Raw genomic sequence first — 16,230 nt, 5'->3', positions numbered from 1 at the left:
TTCCAAACATATGGTGGAATTGGTAGGGGCAGTTCATTCAGGGTGAATCCACACACATAACAAATTGGTTGGGACCCTTTCCTGACACTGCTGACTCCCAGCTACCTTGATTCTTTCAGGCTCCCCCTTTTCCCTTTGTCCCCCGAGATTCAGCTGCCATTTTGATCTATAGGCAAAAACGTTCCCCTGAGTCTGAGTGAATCCAACAATTCTGTATGAATGATGATTCAACAAGGATCCCAGCCCATACCATCAGAGGATCCCTCACCCTAAATCCCATGGACCAGGCCACCAGGGATTTTCACTCAAATCGCCTGTCCTCAGGTTAATATAATACCATGCTCTGGTCTATACCTGCACAGAACCCCTGACAGAGCAACAAGTTTAGGTAGAAACAGTATGCCCCCATCCAGCATGAAGGAGCTACTGAAGATGAGACTTCCACCCAAATGCCAAAGATCTGTCATTGTTGATCTATCATGGGGGAATGTGGAGGACGCCTTAGGCAATAGGCTTGAGCAATGAAAACCTGAGTAAGGTAAAGGGTCCACAGTGACCATTGGGCGGAATGCAAATAAGCTCATTAAAGGACCTATCTCAAAATATCCATAGGCCCTAGCTGACCAATGGGTTACTGAAAACACCACACAGCTACTAAAAAAGGAAAATTCCATACTTTCCCATACCTCCCCACTCCTCTTAACTATGGACCCCCAGCACTGCCTCCTGGCAGACAGTCTCTCCTTTCCCCTTATGCCTGTTCCTCCCTTGTATTGTATTCAATAAAATTCCATCTCCTTTTCCAAAAAAATGTAATTACTGGGGCACAGGGCTGACTTAGTAGAGCATGCAACTCTTGATCTTGGGATCGCGAGTTCAAGTGCATATTGGGCGTAGAGTTTACTTAAAAAATAAGTAAATAGACAGAGAGACAGAAAATAAAAATGCAATTACTTATTCTTATTGTCACCTGCCATTACTAGCTCAGACACTACAGCCTAATACCAAAAAAATGCAAATGTATGGCTGATTAACTGAAAGTGTAGAAACATTAGGTTTCTTCCAGATTTGGGAATATTTTGGTATCAACTTTTAAAATTTTTCTATTAGAGCAAAGCATTTCATATAAAATTAAAACTAAAAAATACTTTTAAAAGTAAAAAGCTATTAGATATGATTTTCTTCTTCATAAAGTATCAAGCTGTGCTTGAGATAAGCAACCCATTAATATAATCATTTAAACAACTCAAATAGTGAAGCTCAAGAGCATCCTGATCCTACCTTAGAATCTGAGTAAGATTGACCAGTAGAGATATAACACAATTATTAGTTCATTTTGTAAAATGGCTCAATTCATAATATCGAAAATGCACCTCAAAATATTTCTACTTGCTACTTCACACAATTCAATAAATAGAATGAAAATAACTTTAAGTCACATTATTTACATATCATAATAGCTAAAAAGAAAATATGTTTGATACTTACTGATATAATTCAGTTAAGGGTGAAGTCAAAATGACTAATGTTGTGAACAAATTATTACAATGTGTATGAATTTTAAAAATTTTATCATCTATATACTCATGAGGATTCAAAAGCTTCTGTACAGATGTGCAAACTGACCATAACATCTTCTCAGTGCATATTAAAATTGTTGTGACATCAAGTCTGTTGGAAAGCAAAAGAAAATCATGATAAGCAAAACTGTTTTTCTGCCTGCTATATACACTATCATTCATATCTCTTATATTAAACACACGTAAGAATAGAAATACTTGGTTAGATACCAGAGCTTCAGAGATCAAAGACAGATAGAAAGAACCAAAGATTAACATTTGAGTTTCCAGGTGTTAGATGACTCATATACCATTATCTTTAGGAATGGTGAGGTCTACCTACAGTACTAAAGTGTTTTAGGAGTACTTTCCTTTCTTTTTTTTTTTTTTTAAAGATTTTTAAAATTTATTCATTTGAGAGAGATACAGAGACAGAGACAGTGAGAGCTCAAGAAGGGGGAGAGGGAGAAGGAGAGGGAAGAGCAGACTCCCTGCTGAGCTAGGATCCTGAGGTGGGGCTCGATCCCAGGACCTGGAGATCACGACCTAAGTCGAAGGCAGATGGTTAACCATCTGAGCCACCCAGGTACCCCTCTTTTTTTTTTTAAAGATTTATTTTGCATTTTTAGGATATTGTTCAAGCTCAAAAGATGTTCCTTGAAATTATGTCCAGCAAAAGAGGAGCCAGATTAAAAGAAAATTGCTATTATCCACATGTAAATGATAGGTAAAATTTTGATAGGAGAACAGTTTTCCTTATCCAACTATAGGCTGTCAAAAGAGAGCTACAGGTTTGGGTAAGATGTTTCCACAGCAAATGGGAGAGGAAGAAAAAAATGAGACCAGAAGCACAAATGGAGAAGGCTATAGTTTCTGAAATTTTCAATATTGAATAAAGTTGTGGAAATTCTGTTGTATTTTATAATCTCATTCATAAATTCATTTCTTTGTTTCTATCCTCCCTGTGTTTTAACAGACACTCAAATATCTATTTAAAGATTATTTTGGTATATGACTGGATTGTACAAACCTCAACTAATTTTTTCTTTTAATTCAGTGTTCAAGGAATGGATGATGGAAATCATAAAGTGATAAGAAAACAAAGAAGTATGAAAATTTAAAAAAATGAGACTTTGGCCTCAAATTTATTACATATATATAAAATAAGTTTATACATATATTAATAACATGTAACAGATATTACATATGATACATATGGTTTTAGTCATGTGACAGCTGGATGCCACTAGAATACTAAAAACATCAATAACGGCCTTTAGGAAGGTTTAACTGAAATTTGCATATATTTTCTCTAATAGTTAATTAAGCAATTACAAATGCAAGATATATGTACACACACACATAAACACACACACACACACACTGATTTCCAGAGTAACAGTGATTTAGTGTTAACCATTCAAATAAAATTATTTACTTATTTTATCTTTTCATGCCATTTTTATATAGCCACCCAGAAAACAAAAACCAAAAGTCTCTACAGTACATTTAATTAAACATACTACCCAGTAAATCTGATTTCACACACATCTCATAATGACTCACCACCTCATAGTCAAAAATGATTTAAACTACTCAGGAAAAGAATGAAGGTACTCTTTGCTCTCAGAAAAAAACTTGCCATCTATTCTTCTGAGTTCAATGATTAAAAATAAAAAAATGCTCGGTCAGTAATTCAAAACAGTTTTTGCAAAATACCATATTTATGAAACACTGTAGCAGGACCTAAATACCCTTCAAATGCAGAGTGCTTTACAAGAACATGATCAGGAAACAATTCCTACTGAAAAAAAAAAAAGTAAAGCCTCTGGTATCTTTAGGTTCCTCCTAATATATATCTGAAGAACAGAGAGATCTTAATCACATTAGTGAGACTATTTATAAAATAAAGCCTTTTCTTCATATGACCCTTGTTGTCTTTTATGCACGTTTTTGTAGTCATTGCCTAGATGTTTCACAGACCTGGACTATAGTTTAATCATTAATACCCTGTGACTGCTGCTCCTCATTTTCTGTGATTTCACATTCTATTGAACTTGCTTTCAGTAGTAAATAATAGAAAGAAAGGGAAAAAATAAAGGAGAGAAAGAAATAAGGGATTAGAATATACTTAGACAAAGGAGTTTCCTTATGAAGATGAACAGCACGATTTAAAAACTTAAAAAGAAAAACTAAAATTCCCTGGTTGCCTAGAATTTCAAAGTCAAATTAACTGCCCATCACAGCACTGCCGCTTTCCTCTCCATTTCAGGCCTCAATTTTCCCTCTTTATCTTATTTAATAACATGTGTATATAAATGTCTTAGACTGTAATACAGCTTGAATCATTTTTTTTTTAGAACAAGTGGGTTCTATATACAATTTTAAGAAGAAAAAAAGAGCAAAGTTATTTTGATTGAAGTTCCACATTTCCACTTAAGTATCTCAGGAGAATTGAATACGATTTCCTTTCAGATGTTAGAAACATGTTAAATATACAAGGAGTTATGTCATGAGATTCAGAATTACATTCTGCTTTATAGCAGTTGATGAAAACGTTCTTGAAAAGCAACGGTTTTCACAACTTCAATTACCTGATCTGTGGAGTTCTCTTGTAACTGGGATGGGCCCGAGCATATCTGGAGGCCAGTAGACCCAAAGATTTCTCCAGCACTTCTGTGAGGATCACCTGGGCTAATTTAGGGGGCAGAATGGTCCAGAGATCATGATGAAGAGCGCAGAAGAAATAATGCCACATCTGGAGTGAGAAGGAGCATCTTTCCCCCTGGCAAAACCACCACACATAAAACAATAGAATCACATCTTCCAAAATGTCAGTTTGCTTCCTATGAACATAATTAGTTCAGGATGAAAGGAAATAGCTGGAGAGTCTGACACACTGGATGACCAAGAAAGATTTTTGACAAGATGTAAAACATCCTTATTGACAAAGGAACATATGTTTTATTTCAATTACGAGACCAGATATTCTAGTGCAAATCCAGACCACAAGCTTTTAACCTAGCATATCTTGATTTACCCACTCCCAGCCCGGAGTTTAAGATTTATTTTAAGCAATCAGCTCTACAACTGCCAAACAAGTCATGCTAGTTTAAGATAGAGGGCTGGTTCTTCAAAAATTAAATCTTAATAATTAAAAATATTGTTTATGTATGTATATTTTTCTGAGACTAGTATCATCATAGGAGGTCATTCTTATAGATGTTTGAGATTACACATTATAATGAAATGACAGGAGAAAAAATAAACTTACAGACCACATACTTATCAACATGCATGAAACCAAGGAGGGGGATGGGTAACTATTAAAGATTATTACATTAGGCTACTGCATTCGTGGGTTTTTAATAACCATGCTAGAAATGGATACCATAATGGTCTGATTTTACAAGAGTTTGTAAATCCTAGGTAGATGTTATAATTTCTTAGCATTTTTACAGTATTTCATACTTCCAAGGGGCCAGATTCTCCTTCCTTTCCACTCCCTACAGACCTATTCTGTGGGTACCAAATTCTCCCTGACCACAGAGGAAGACCCAAGAGCGGCTAAGGCCAGTGGGAACAGGCAGAAATGAGAAGGTGGCCTCAAGTGATTTACAAGCATTAATGAGTTAACAGGCTCCAAGGGAGATATGCTAGTAGTTTGACCTCATTTTCCTCAAAGCAGATTAAAAAAAACTACTTGAAATGGGAAGAGTAGAATGTGTTTTTCAAATATTACCTTATTTGTTACCATATCAAAAATTAAATGAGCAAAGCTTCACATTTTATCTCTAAGCAATCCTCTTTGACTTAAAATTCTTGCTTTGCCCACTACTTATAGTTCTCAAACATGATTAAAAAAATTTTGTTCTTCTATAGCAAAAGTTGATAGTTTCTCATGAAGATATGCCTATCAGTATTTTCCTTACATATGATTCTTCTGATAATTGCTCTGATTTCTAAAATCTTTTGTAGTCACTATAAGAATAATTTATGGTTAATTTCTATTGACTTTCAAATGGAGTTCATAAATGAGTAGAACTAGCATCCTTGGGTGGGAAACTAGAGCATCAAAATGTGCAAAAGTCAGGTTCAAATGAGGAGGTTTTGACCACTTCTGACTTCTAGACTAGACGTATATCAAAACTGTTAAAGAAAAAAAATTACAAAATTCATGTGGAAGTAGCAAAATTAGAGTATCTTATGCTTCCCTTGCTGTGTGTTCTGTGAAGGAACGTTTTTTAAAATTTTCTGAGGAAAGGATTTTTAGAGGTTGATTTTGTCATACTTTCTGTGTTGTATGTTAATTAAAAGAAAATTGCTCCAGTTGATGTAATGATGAGTATGAATGATTTACACTAACTCTCTCCATAGGAATAGATGGGTGCTTTTAATAACGAGCCAACATGATTTCTCATATTTTTCAAAAAGAAAACCAATTTCCTTAATAGTTAACAATAAATGAGAAAATAAAAGTAACTAGGCATGTAGATTTATTTCCCTGAAACTGAAAAATACTTCTTTTGAGACTTTCTAAAATGTAAACTTCATGTTTACTTAAAAATATTCCAAACTCGTCCTCGTTCTCACAATTCCCTTCAAAGTGTGTATAACTGTAATAATATACGCAAGGGTTTTCATTAAACTAAATGTGATTCATTTATTCTTCTGACCTGTTTCTCTATTTGTTGTCATTTCAAAAGTATTCTGCTAGTAAACATCTGTTATTTTTGTAGACCCACCATAATGTAAACAGATGTGAGCTTTTATTTAGATTATATATCAGGAAACAAGCAGCTGGGCTTTATTATATAAGCCATTCAATATTATCTTTGAACAGACAATTCTTTATTCTTTGACTATTGGAAAACACAAGTTGCTAAAATTGAGCAGATGTCAACTATACTCAAAGCTTAATTTTAAACATGTAATCTGAACACCCACTGTGCCGTCTGACCAGCACCTAATCAGAGAGAAACTGAACTCTCCGACTCTCTAAACCTGACAGTTTAGAGAAGGGAAATAATGCATCTAGGGCTCAGCTGATGTCACAAAACACGACCAAATATTCCTTCAGATCTTGTAAATTCTTTCGCTATTTCCTTATTACCCTCCGCACACGGTGATAGGCTCCCCTGAGATCTCTCTCCCACCTTTTGCCTCCAGTCAGGCACATTTCATCTCCTTCTCTCTCAAAACGGCCTTGCCAAAAACATATAGTCCTCTTTCACCAATCAGTTGGAATAATGGGGAGAGGAGAAGAAAAGGGTGCAGTAATAAACGGGATAAAACCATTGTCAAGTACTCCAGTTGCCAAAACAGTTTAAAATCTGTTGCTATTTTTAGCAGTTTCTTATTTTTAGTAAATCGAAAAGCAGTATCACTTTATTTTCCTGAGCATAAGTAACAACCACTAACTCTGCAATTAAATTGTAACTACTGACCATGTAAGTATATGGAAGCTATGGTACCATGTAATCACAGGGTAACTATCTCGTTAGTTCTGTCTTTGAAGCTAACGCCTTGTCATAAGATCTAAGAACTGCATGTTACATGGTAATTTGTTTTGTTTTGTTTTGTTTTAATACTTGGTGACTTCAATAACAGGTTCTCAACGCATCCACTTATTATTTATACCATACAACTTTTTTAGCTCCCGTTTTGCATACAAGAAAACAGAATAGCCCAATGGTGGACATAGACTGAAAGGATATTTGTGCCTCAACGAAAACATTGTATAAAATTGCTCATTAGTACACTGACATATTGAAATAGTTTGAAACCGGAGATGGACTCATTTTCAATCTCTCTGTTTACCTCAAGGCAAATAAGGAAGCTGGGATGCTGGAAAGAGAGGGGAAGACCAATACTCCGTCTCTTATCTCGGTCTGCCAGCCACACCGCCACTTTCTCGCGCTCATTCTGCTCGCTGCTGTTTGAAGTGTGTCGTGTTTGGAAAACCCTATGTGAATGCTCTTGCAAAAAGAAAAACTATCCGGGAAGGGCCTCTAAAGGAGAGATGAAATGGCCTTGGAAAAAGTGGAAAGTCCTTTAAAAGATCTTCTTAGCTACTTCTCTCTGTTATGGCAACATTTGTTATGATTATAACTCGGGCATAAATAGAGCCATGGGTACCTTGGGTGTCAGGGGGTTGACAAGAGTGACTTCGCTATTTGAATAATACTCCACTCCGGTTTCCCCAGGACTCCATAGCCATCAGGACAGACAGGAAAAAACAAGGATCATAAGCTTCAATCCCGAGGAAAGGGTAAATTGGGAAAGCTAATGAAGTTGGGCTTGACTGATGAATTTTTTAGAAACCCTGATTATCTTTTATTAAGATATTGTAAATGTTTCACTCTGCCCTGAAATCAACTTCATATATTGGGGCTTATGTATATCAATGGGATTGAAGCCTGACGATGAATAATTTTAATTGATGCTGGGTTTGTTTGTACTGGGAATCATTAGGCTTTAATTCAGTGGAAGTTTGGGATTTCAAAACACAGGCTAAATGAAAATAGGTAAGCTATAAATGATCAGATGTGTCTTAAATCACCCTCATAAGAACATACAACGAGAGGAGGAAAAAAATATGTACAAAGAATAAAGTGGCTTAAGAAGAGGCATTAAAAAAAAAAAAAGTGGGAGTGGGGGAAGGGCAGGGATACCCACAAGTAGTCCCTTTGGAGAAAAATACGAAGTTGTAGCATTTTGGCATTATCTCTTTGACTTTTCATTGTATCCCGTTATATTCCAACTTAGATAGCACATGCTGCAGCTCAAATTAAGTTATTTTTACTTTTAAGCAGAAGGAGAGTTCTGATGTCTAGCTATTTCAGGTTTTTAAAAAGTGTTTCTCCTAAGTACAAATTCAATATTTAAAAAATATTATCCTAACAGCCTTCATGTGTTAGTAATGCCAAGCTCATGTTTCTAATTAGCCAGAAAGCAGGTAGGCAGTAAAGCATATTTGTGTAAAAAGGAGGGATGTAAACTTAACTTCACACCTCATAAAAAGCTTTGTAGTCATCCCAGTGGTGGCTCTCAGCATCCTGTAAAATGCTTGTAGCACAAACTCTGACGCAGTAGTCCGTAACCTGAAACTGGAGAGTGTTGATGAATTCCTGATATCTTTGGACAGGCACCAGGAATATGGGTCTGTTCAGAGGGAATGATCAAAGAGACAGAGATTTAAGGCCTGTGCAGTAGGCGGTAACAATCTCCAGTACTACAAATGGTTTTGATTATTAGATATCAATCATTCATTTCCTCCTAATGCTGAAGTCTGCATCCACATTCACTTTCCAACAAGGAAAAAAAAAAAAAAAAGCCGGTCTTTGTTTTGCAAGTCCTTTGAAAATGTACATCTGCTGTTCCACAAATATGCACTTCAACTTGAGACAAACGGCATTGTCAATACATCATTCAAATATAAAAGTATTCTTTGTAAGCCTATTATTAGAGATCAGTGCATCATTTAGGCATTAGGGTATCGTTATTATAGAGAACAACATGCATTTGTCAGAACCAACTTTTATAAAGCTATCACACGTCCCACAAACACACTCTTTTTGTTTTAAAAATTGTAGTTTTGTAGATGTCAATTATCTCATAAACTGTTTTAAAATATTCTGCAGAAATATAGTGATTTCTGGCACATTCTGTTTATAAATTCAAGTATGATTCACCGTATCTGACTACTTAGAGGAATTAAAACAATGTCAGAGTTATATTTTGCATCAAGCCAAATTTATTTTACTTTTATCTTCAGTTGTCTATATCACACTTTCTTATGCTTTCTCTCCTAAGCAAGGGACTACAAATGCTGTGTCAGGAGTACTGAAAGAGATTGTCAGACTCTGGCCAAACAGCCAGGTGCACATGGTCCTTTCTTAAAGGGCTGTGCTATCTCCTAGAGGGTACAAGGGTCACCAGAAAGACTGTGTGGTCATCTTTATCCTATTTCCAGAAAATATACAGTCTTCTTAGACTACTACTATGTGAGAATTAAGACCACCAGATGCTTTCTGCTCAAATATTTAGGACAGCTCGTTACTACATGGGCGCTCTGAAGTACGTTTACATTGGTCAGTAGAATAGATGGAAAATGCATTTATTCACTGTGTAAGTCCTAATATTCTGTTTGCGTAGAAACAAAAGAGAGAGTGCCTATTTCACAGTGGTGTGTATGAGAGGCAAAAACAAGCTTAGTCTGCCTCTCCAGGGTAGTCAGTGCAGTATGCCTTATGAAACGGAGAGGGTCTGTTTGGTCAGGTCATAAATAGCATGCAGAAAATAGTTGCTCCAGATCAGAATATGGAAAAATGTATGGGTTTCTCTCTGGAGCAGGCCTTTAGAAAGAGAAGCTGTCTTCCTTCCTAATCTAGGTATCTGGCTTAATCGATCCCATGCTCCACCTTTTTGACATGCTCAAGTCAAGACAAATGAAAGTCGTTCACTGTGTTCATTATAGTTTTCTCTTTCTCGAATATTATCAAGATTTCACTCCAGTGATACCCAAAGATTACACATTCCTTTAAGCAAGGCCATCAACCTAATGTAATTGACACTCACTTCTTAGTGTTTTCTTTCATCATATTACCATACTGCATAAAATGCTGGAAGACATAGACCGCTGTGGAGAGCAACGTGTGTAAGTTGGTCAGGGGTGCTTTGGAAGGAAACTCCTTGCTTCTCTCTTGCAGTCTCGCCAGGACAGCTGCTGCCACTTTACAACAGGCCTCCACAAAGTTTGCTCTAATTTCCTGGAAAGAATCCTCTCTGCATGCCAGAGCCAGTGAAAGCATTGTGTCAAGTTTTTCCATGATGTCAGAACAAAACTAGGGAGAAATAAATGTAGCACTGAGTTATTTGTACTCTGACAGCGCCATGTAATTAATGTATAGGGGAGCCAAGTTCCTAAATAATGAATTTGACATCAAGCATAAATATAAAGACATGACATTATAATAATCAATTTCTCAATTTCTTGTAGAAAGTTAAATGTTTTATGTCACATAAGGAAATACCAAAAGGATGCTTCTCTCTATATAACCTTCAAACCTTACGTTTTCCAGACAGACATTATGAAAAACTCATGAAATAGCATGCATAACAATACTTTATTTGTAGTTAATAGAACCTGGAAAACATCCATCCTTGATATTAATCTGATTGCGTTATTTTTGAACTTATTCTAGTTTCTTTGCTGAATTTTGGTAAAGTATCTTCTTCTTAATCACCACCTATACACAAGGTCTACTGATTTATTTTAAATAATCCAGAAGCATCAGAAACAATATCACATGGTATCTTTTTAATTGGTAAGAAGTCAGCAACTTTCAGAAGTGATGTGCCTGGCTTTTCAGTCGTTATTATGAATCTACTCTTTATGGGGGATGGGAAGGCAAAACTTGCCAGCACTCCCAATTTGCCAACAGTGTTCCCAGGGGAATGTTTTGGAGCCCCAGGCTGGCAGTAGCCAAATAAGGAGGCCATCTTTAAGAATGCTTTTTCTTTTTCTTCTTCTTCTTAAGATTTTATTTATTTGAGAGAGAGAGAGAGAGAGACTAGGGGAGAGGTGAACGGAGAAGGAGAAGCAGGCTTCCCGATGAGCAGGAAGCCCCATGTGGGACTTGATCCCGGGATCCTGGGATCATGACCTAAGCGGAAGGCAGACATTTAACTGACCGAACCCCCCGGGGCACCCCAAGAATGCTCCTTTAAAAACATCCCAATCGGGGCGCCTGGGTGGCTCAGTAAGTTAAAGCCTCTGCCTTCAGCTCAGGTCATGATCTCAGGGTCCTGGGATCGAGCCCCGCATCGGGCTCTCTGCTCAGCAGGGAGTCTGCTTTCTCCTCCTCTCTGCCTGCCTCTCCGCCTACTTGTAATCTCTGTCAAATAAATAAATAAATAAATAATGAAAAAATAAAAAAATAAAAACATCCCAATCATAAGCTGCTGAACTCATTGTGGGCTTAATACTGAGTAACTGTATTTATTTATTTGCAGAATTACTTCCTATTTTCTCAGTATGATCTGTGACTCTCAAGGTACACACAAAGATGCAAGACAGATGTTAACGAAATAGAATGTGCATTAGCATGTAAATAAAGATCTGAAAGTTGCCTAGACCAATAAAAGGTAGTAATTCCTTCAACCTCCTAAATTTCTCCTGAAGTCATTAAAAGGTGTAGCCCAAACAGGCAGTTTCACCAGCTCTCCATTAAGTCACAGAAGCCTCTGCTTTAAGGGCCTCAGATTCATGGAGCCACAAGGCGGCCACAGGTTTCAATCTTTTTTGCTACCAGTGGCCATGGCCCATGGACACCAGAGAAGAAATCTGGTATTGAGTTAAATACCAAGTATTTGCCAAGAGACTCCAATATTGTTCTATAGGTTCCCTTTGCAAGCTCTTATATTTATTTTTTTAAAGATTTATTTTATTTATTTGAGAGAGAGGGAGAGAATGAATACAAGTGGGAGGGAGGGGCAGACGGAGAGAATCTTCAAGCAGACTTCCGGCTGAGCATGGAGCACTCCACAGGACTCTGTCCCACCACCCATGAGATCATGACCTGAGCCGAAACCAAGGGTCAGATGCTCTACCAACAGGCGCCACACAATGTCTTATATTTAAAAAAAAAAAAAAGTCTCATTATGGCAGTCAATGGTTTGAAGGGATTTCACTTGATACTCGCCTTTGCAATTTTCTTTGGTTGCTCTTCCTCAGGAACCACATGGCTGTCTTGCCAAACTTCCCACACATTTACAAGGTTCAGAGCATAGGTTACAGTTAAAGTCCTTTCATTCTGTTCCTGCTGGAGAATTTTTGTGGAAAAATCTTCAATTGCTGTTGTTATACAATGTGCCATGGGAAGAGACACTTTTTTAAATGCACTTCGCCAAGCAAAATCTAGTAAAGTAGCCTGAAATATAAATTTATATGAAGTTATATTAATCTTAACTCAGCAACAAGTGTTCATATTGTTATAGATATAAAATTATTACTTTCTTTCAGCATTTGAATATAGGTATTCTTTGATAAATGGCAAAACCATTCTTACAACCTGAAAAATATTACCCAGCAAATAAAGCAATATACAAAAACATGTGTATTCTTTACACAGAGTAATATACTGGCATTTCATTTTAATTCATCTGTAAATTTAATCAAAAACTTTTTTCAAAATTTAATCTTTTAAATATAGTTCAATAAAACATCTTTATGAAAGTTAAAAGTTACATTTACTGTTTATCACATAAAGCAATCTTTAAATTCAATATATTTAATAAAGCCTAAATTAGATTTTTATAGTCTTTTTTATAGTTTATTGTTAACAAGTACTGCAACATAAGACAGAGTTTAATATTCAATCTTTTATTTCTTTTTCACTCTCAGAAATCCAGACAAGCCAAAAAAGAGCAACAAGAAATTTCTCAGAGAAGTTACATCATGGCACCTTTCTAGAGTTTTACTTCTTTAGAATTTTAATCAGTTTCTTCACTACTTTTGTTCCAAGAAATGAGGAATTAAAATTATCTGCATTGTTCTGTTTTTGGGGGAGCGGGAAAGGATGTAGTAAATGGAGACTGGTAGTGTTTTGTCTTCTTTTATCTTGGGGTCTGGGCTCCAAATAATTATGAATGTATACTATCCCCAAGTCTTCTAACGTTCTCTTAAGTACTACAGAATTATGGGTAGTAGGTGAGCCCAGATTTAGCATTAAATTTTCCCTGTTTCAATGTAATCTTGCTTACTGTAATAATGCACCTACTCCAACTTTAGAAGACCCGGGCTCAATATGCCTGATTGAATTACCTGTTTTTCTGGATCTCAGTTTTTTGGCTGGAAAAGTAAAAGAGCTGATTTGGATGATGTCTATGGTTTCTCTCGGTCTGAAATAACTGAGATTATGGTCGTTAGCTTACTTTTCCTATACATACATCCCAGTCAGCACTTATTTAGTGCTTTCTATATATACTGTATGAAGTAATAAAGATGATTCATCTTCTAGAGCGAAAATTCCATATAATTCTATGATATACTCCATGAGTATAATCAATTATCAAATCTAAAATCAAAATCTATAGTAAAAAAGTAGCTCTCATTTTCACTATGTATATAATTATGGTGTAATTTAACTTTTCTTTCTTTTTTTTTTAAGATTCTACTTATTTATTTGACAGAGAGAGATCACAAGTAGGAAGAGAGGCGGGGGTGGGAAGTGGGGAAGCAGGCTCCCCACTGAGCAGAGAGCCCAATGCAGGGCTCGATCCCAGGACCCCAAGACCATGACCGAGCCAAAGGCAGAGGCGTAACCCACTGAGCCACCCAGGCGCCCCTTAACTTTTCTTTCTGAAGTATATTTGGACCTTTAACATCACAGGGCCTAAAAACACATTTCTCATCTTAGTTTTACATAAAATTACTCAATAATTGAAACTATTCAGCTCATACAATCTCCTTTCTTATAACTGAAATTGATGTAGTCCTCCGCTCTAACAGTATTTTCTTGGAACCTACTTATGAAAGAAATGTAAGAAGGAACTTAACTCCATGAAAATTAAAAACAACAACAAATCTCTGCTTCCTATTCTCCCCACCAGGGCATCTCTACTCATTAAAATCATTCATCCAATCAAGGAAATATGTTCTGGTAAAAAGTGTCATTAATTGCCATGACTGCAATGACGATTCTGTATTTTGTGCAATGATGACCACCTTTGGTCAGGTAATTTATATGTGATTACAATATCTTGACTCATCTGAATTCTTTCTTCAAAATACAGAAAACCAAGCATATTAATAGCTGTTCTTAAAAAGAAAACTGGAAACTTTTACTATTCAAATCAACTCTTAGAAGGCTGTTTTCATGAAATACTATTTGCCTACTCTACTCTTCCCATCTGATGTTTCTCATCACACATACCCAGTTAGAACAGAGAATGTTTACTAGTTGATCCAAGAAGAGGAAATAATGTCACTTTCTGTTCTGTGCACAAAAGAGGTAACTATTGAATGCCCTTCTTCTATTACCTAAAGCTAATTTTTTAATACCTATGTGGATTTTTGGTCAAGGCATAATATATAACTTTCCATTTTCCTTATTATTTCCCTTCTATTCTGAATTGAAACTCTGGGGGGTTTTGCCCTTCTATTTTTTAAAATTTCGTTTTAGAGATTTTATTTATTTATAAATAAACAGAGAGAGTAAGAGAGTAAGAGAGCACAAGCAGGGGGAGAAGCAGAGGGAGAGGGAGAGGGAGAGGGAGAAGCAGGTTCTCCGCTGAGCAGGGAGCCTGATGTGGGGCTCGATTCCAGGACCCTGGGATCATAAGCTGAGCTGAAGGCAGACACTTAACCAACTGAGCCACCCAGGTGCCCATTTTTTGCCCTTTTACATGTTTACCTGCTATATCAGTCAAGATCCATTCAGAAAACAGAAACCACATGAGGTATTTCATAAGGAAGAATTTTAATGTAGGGTGTTAGTTACTAAAAGTGATGGAATTTTGACGAGCTAAACATGGGCTAGGGAGCAAGACATATTAACAGAGTAGGAAGCCACTGCCACTTCTAGGGCTGGAGGAACAAGCAAAGGGACTGTATATGGGAGTGTAGTTCCTGGGGCTACCAATCTCAGTTAAAGGTAATGCAGACCTGACAGGTGGAGCTGTGTGTTGAGAGCAGGGTCCATGGAGGAAATATTTCCTAAAACAGAGAGAGGGGAAGAAGTACCCTGGTTTCTCTCTATCCACCCTCTAGTCCTCTATCACCGCCTTCCATGGGCCCAAACTTCCTAGAATCCTGGAAGGTGTAGTTCTCTATAAAACAAAACAGAGCAGGGAAGAGTAATGGATCTGAGAACAGACAGGCGCAGGCAGGGCACTCTAAAATAAGAGGCCAATTCAAGCTGTTCTTTCCTCTTTCGTTTCCTTTCTAATGTCCATTTTCTTGCCTTCAACAATTATCTACAGCACAAATTCTCAAAGCGTAGCCAGTGAATTGGGATAAGAACAAACATTTCTTCACTTGCAGCGCCCTACTTCTTCCAGGGTACAGACTGGGCAAGAGAGCAGCGTCCCCACTAAATCCAATTTTTGCCAGAACTTATAAGCTAATTTTCAAACGGGAATTTTTTTCTTTAGTGGCAAAGGGTAAAACTCAAGACACTGTGATTCATAATGGATTTACAGACATATCATACTGTTACATATGAGCAAAAAACTACCACCCTTCTTTCCTCATTCACCTCTTTGATTGGTAGCAGTTGTTCTGAAGGAACTCTGCTTTCACTTGCTCTGGGTTTCTCTATCATAACTTCTTGACTGGATGGATCCAAAATTCCTAAAGAAAACAAACACAAAAGCATACATTAAGAAAAACCATACCAGACGGAATTAATAGACTCGGGTTAAAATTAATTTGGTAGAAAAACTCTGTCCCTAGTATAGACACACAAACACATATATCAAGATGCAGAGAACATAGTCAATAAGATATAAGGTGATGTCACCATTACAGAAACTAGAGGATCAGGGCGCCTGGGTGGCTCAGTCATTTAAGCGTTTGCCTTTGGCTCAGGTCATGATCCCAGGGTCCTGGGATAGAATCCGGCAGCACGCTCCTTGCTCAGCAGGAAGCCTGATGCTCCCTCTCCCA

General features: G+C 36.9%; 1 protein-coding gene across 1 annotated transcript in view; it reads right to left on the bottom strand.

Moving 5' to 3' along the window:
- Positions 1-16,230, bottom strand: part of KIAA0825 (KIAA0825 ortholog) — a 362,939-nt gene that overhangs the window by 259,490 nt on the left and 87,219 nt on the right. The window contains exons 6-11 of the mRNA XM_032846384.1: positions 15,821-15,915; positions 12,266-12,493; positions 10,140-10,405; positions 8,573-8,723; positions 4,154-4,344; positions 1,489-1,671 (exon numbers count right to left, since the gene is read on the bottom strand). Coding sequence (XP_032702275.1) covers positions 1,489-1,671; positions 4,154-4,344; positions 8,573-8,723; positions 10,140-10,405; positions 12,266-12,493; positions 15,821-15,915 — 1,114 coding nt within the window. The remainder of the gene's footprint in view (positions 1-1,488; positions 1,672-4,153; positions 4,345-8,572; positions 8,724-10,139; positions 10,406-12,265; positions 12,494-15,820; positions 15,916-16,230) is intronic.

Source organism: Lontra canadensis, unplaced genomic scaffold, assembly GCF_010015895.1.
Source record: "Lontra canadensis isolate GAN:19392208 unplaced genomic scaffold, GSC_riverotter_1.0 scaffold4, whole genome shotgun sequence".
NCBI classification, from domain to species: domain Eukaryota; kingdom Metazoa; phylum Chordata; class Mammalia; order Carnivora; family Mustelidae; genus Lontra; species Lontra canadensis.
The sequence above is the reverse complement of the archived record's forward strand: the minus strand, read 5'-3'. Positions and strand labels throughout refer to the sequence as shown.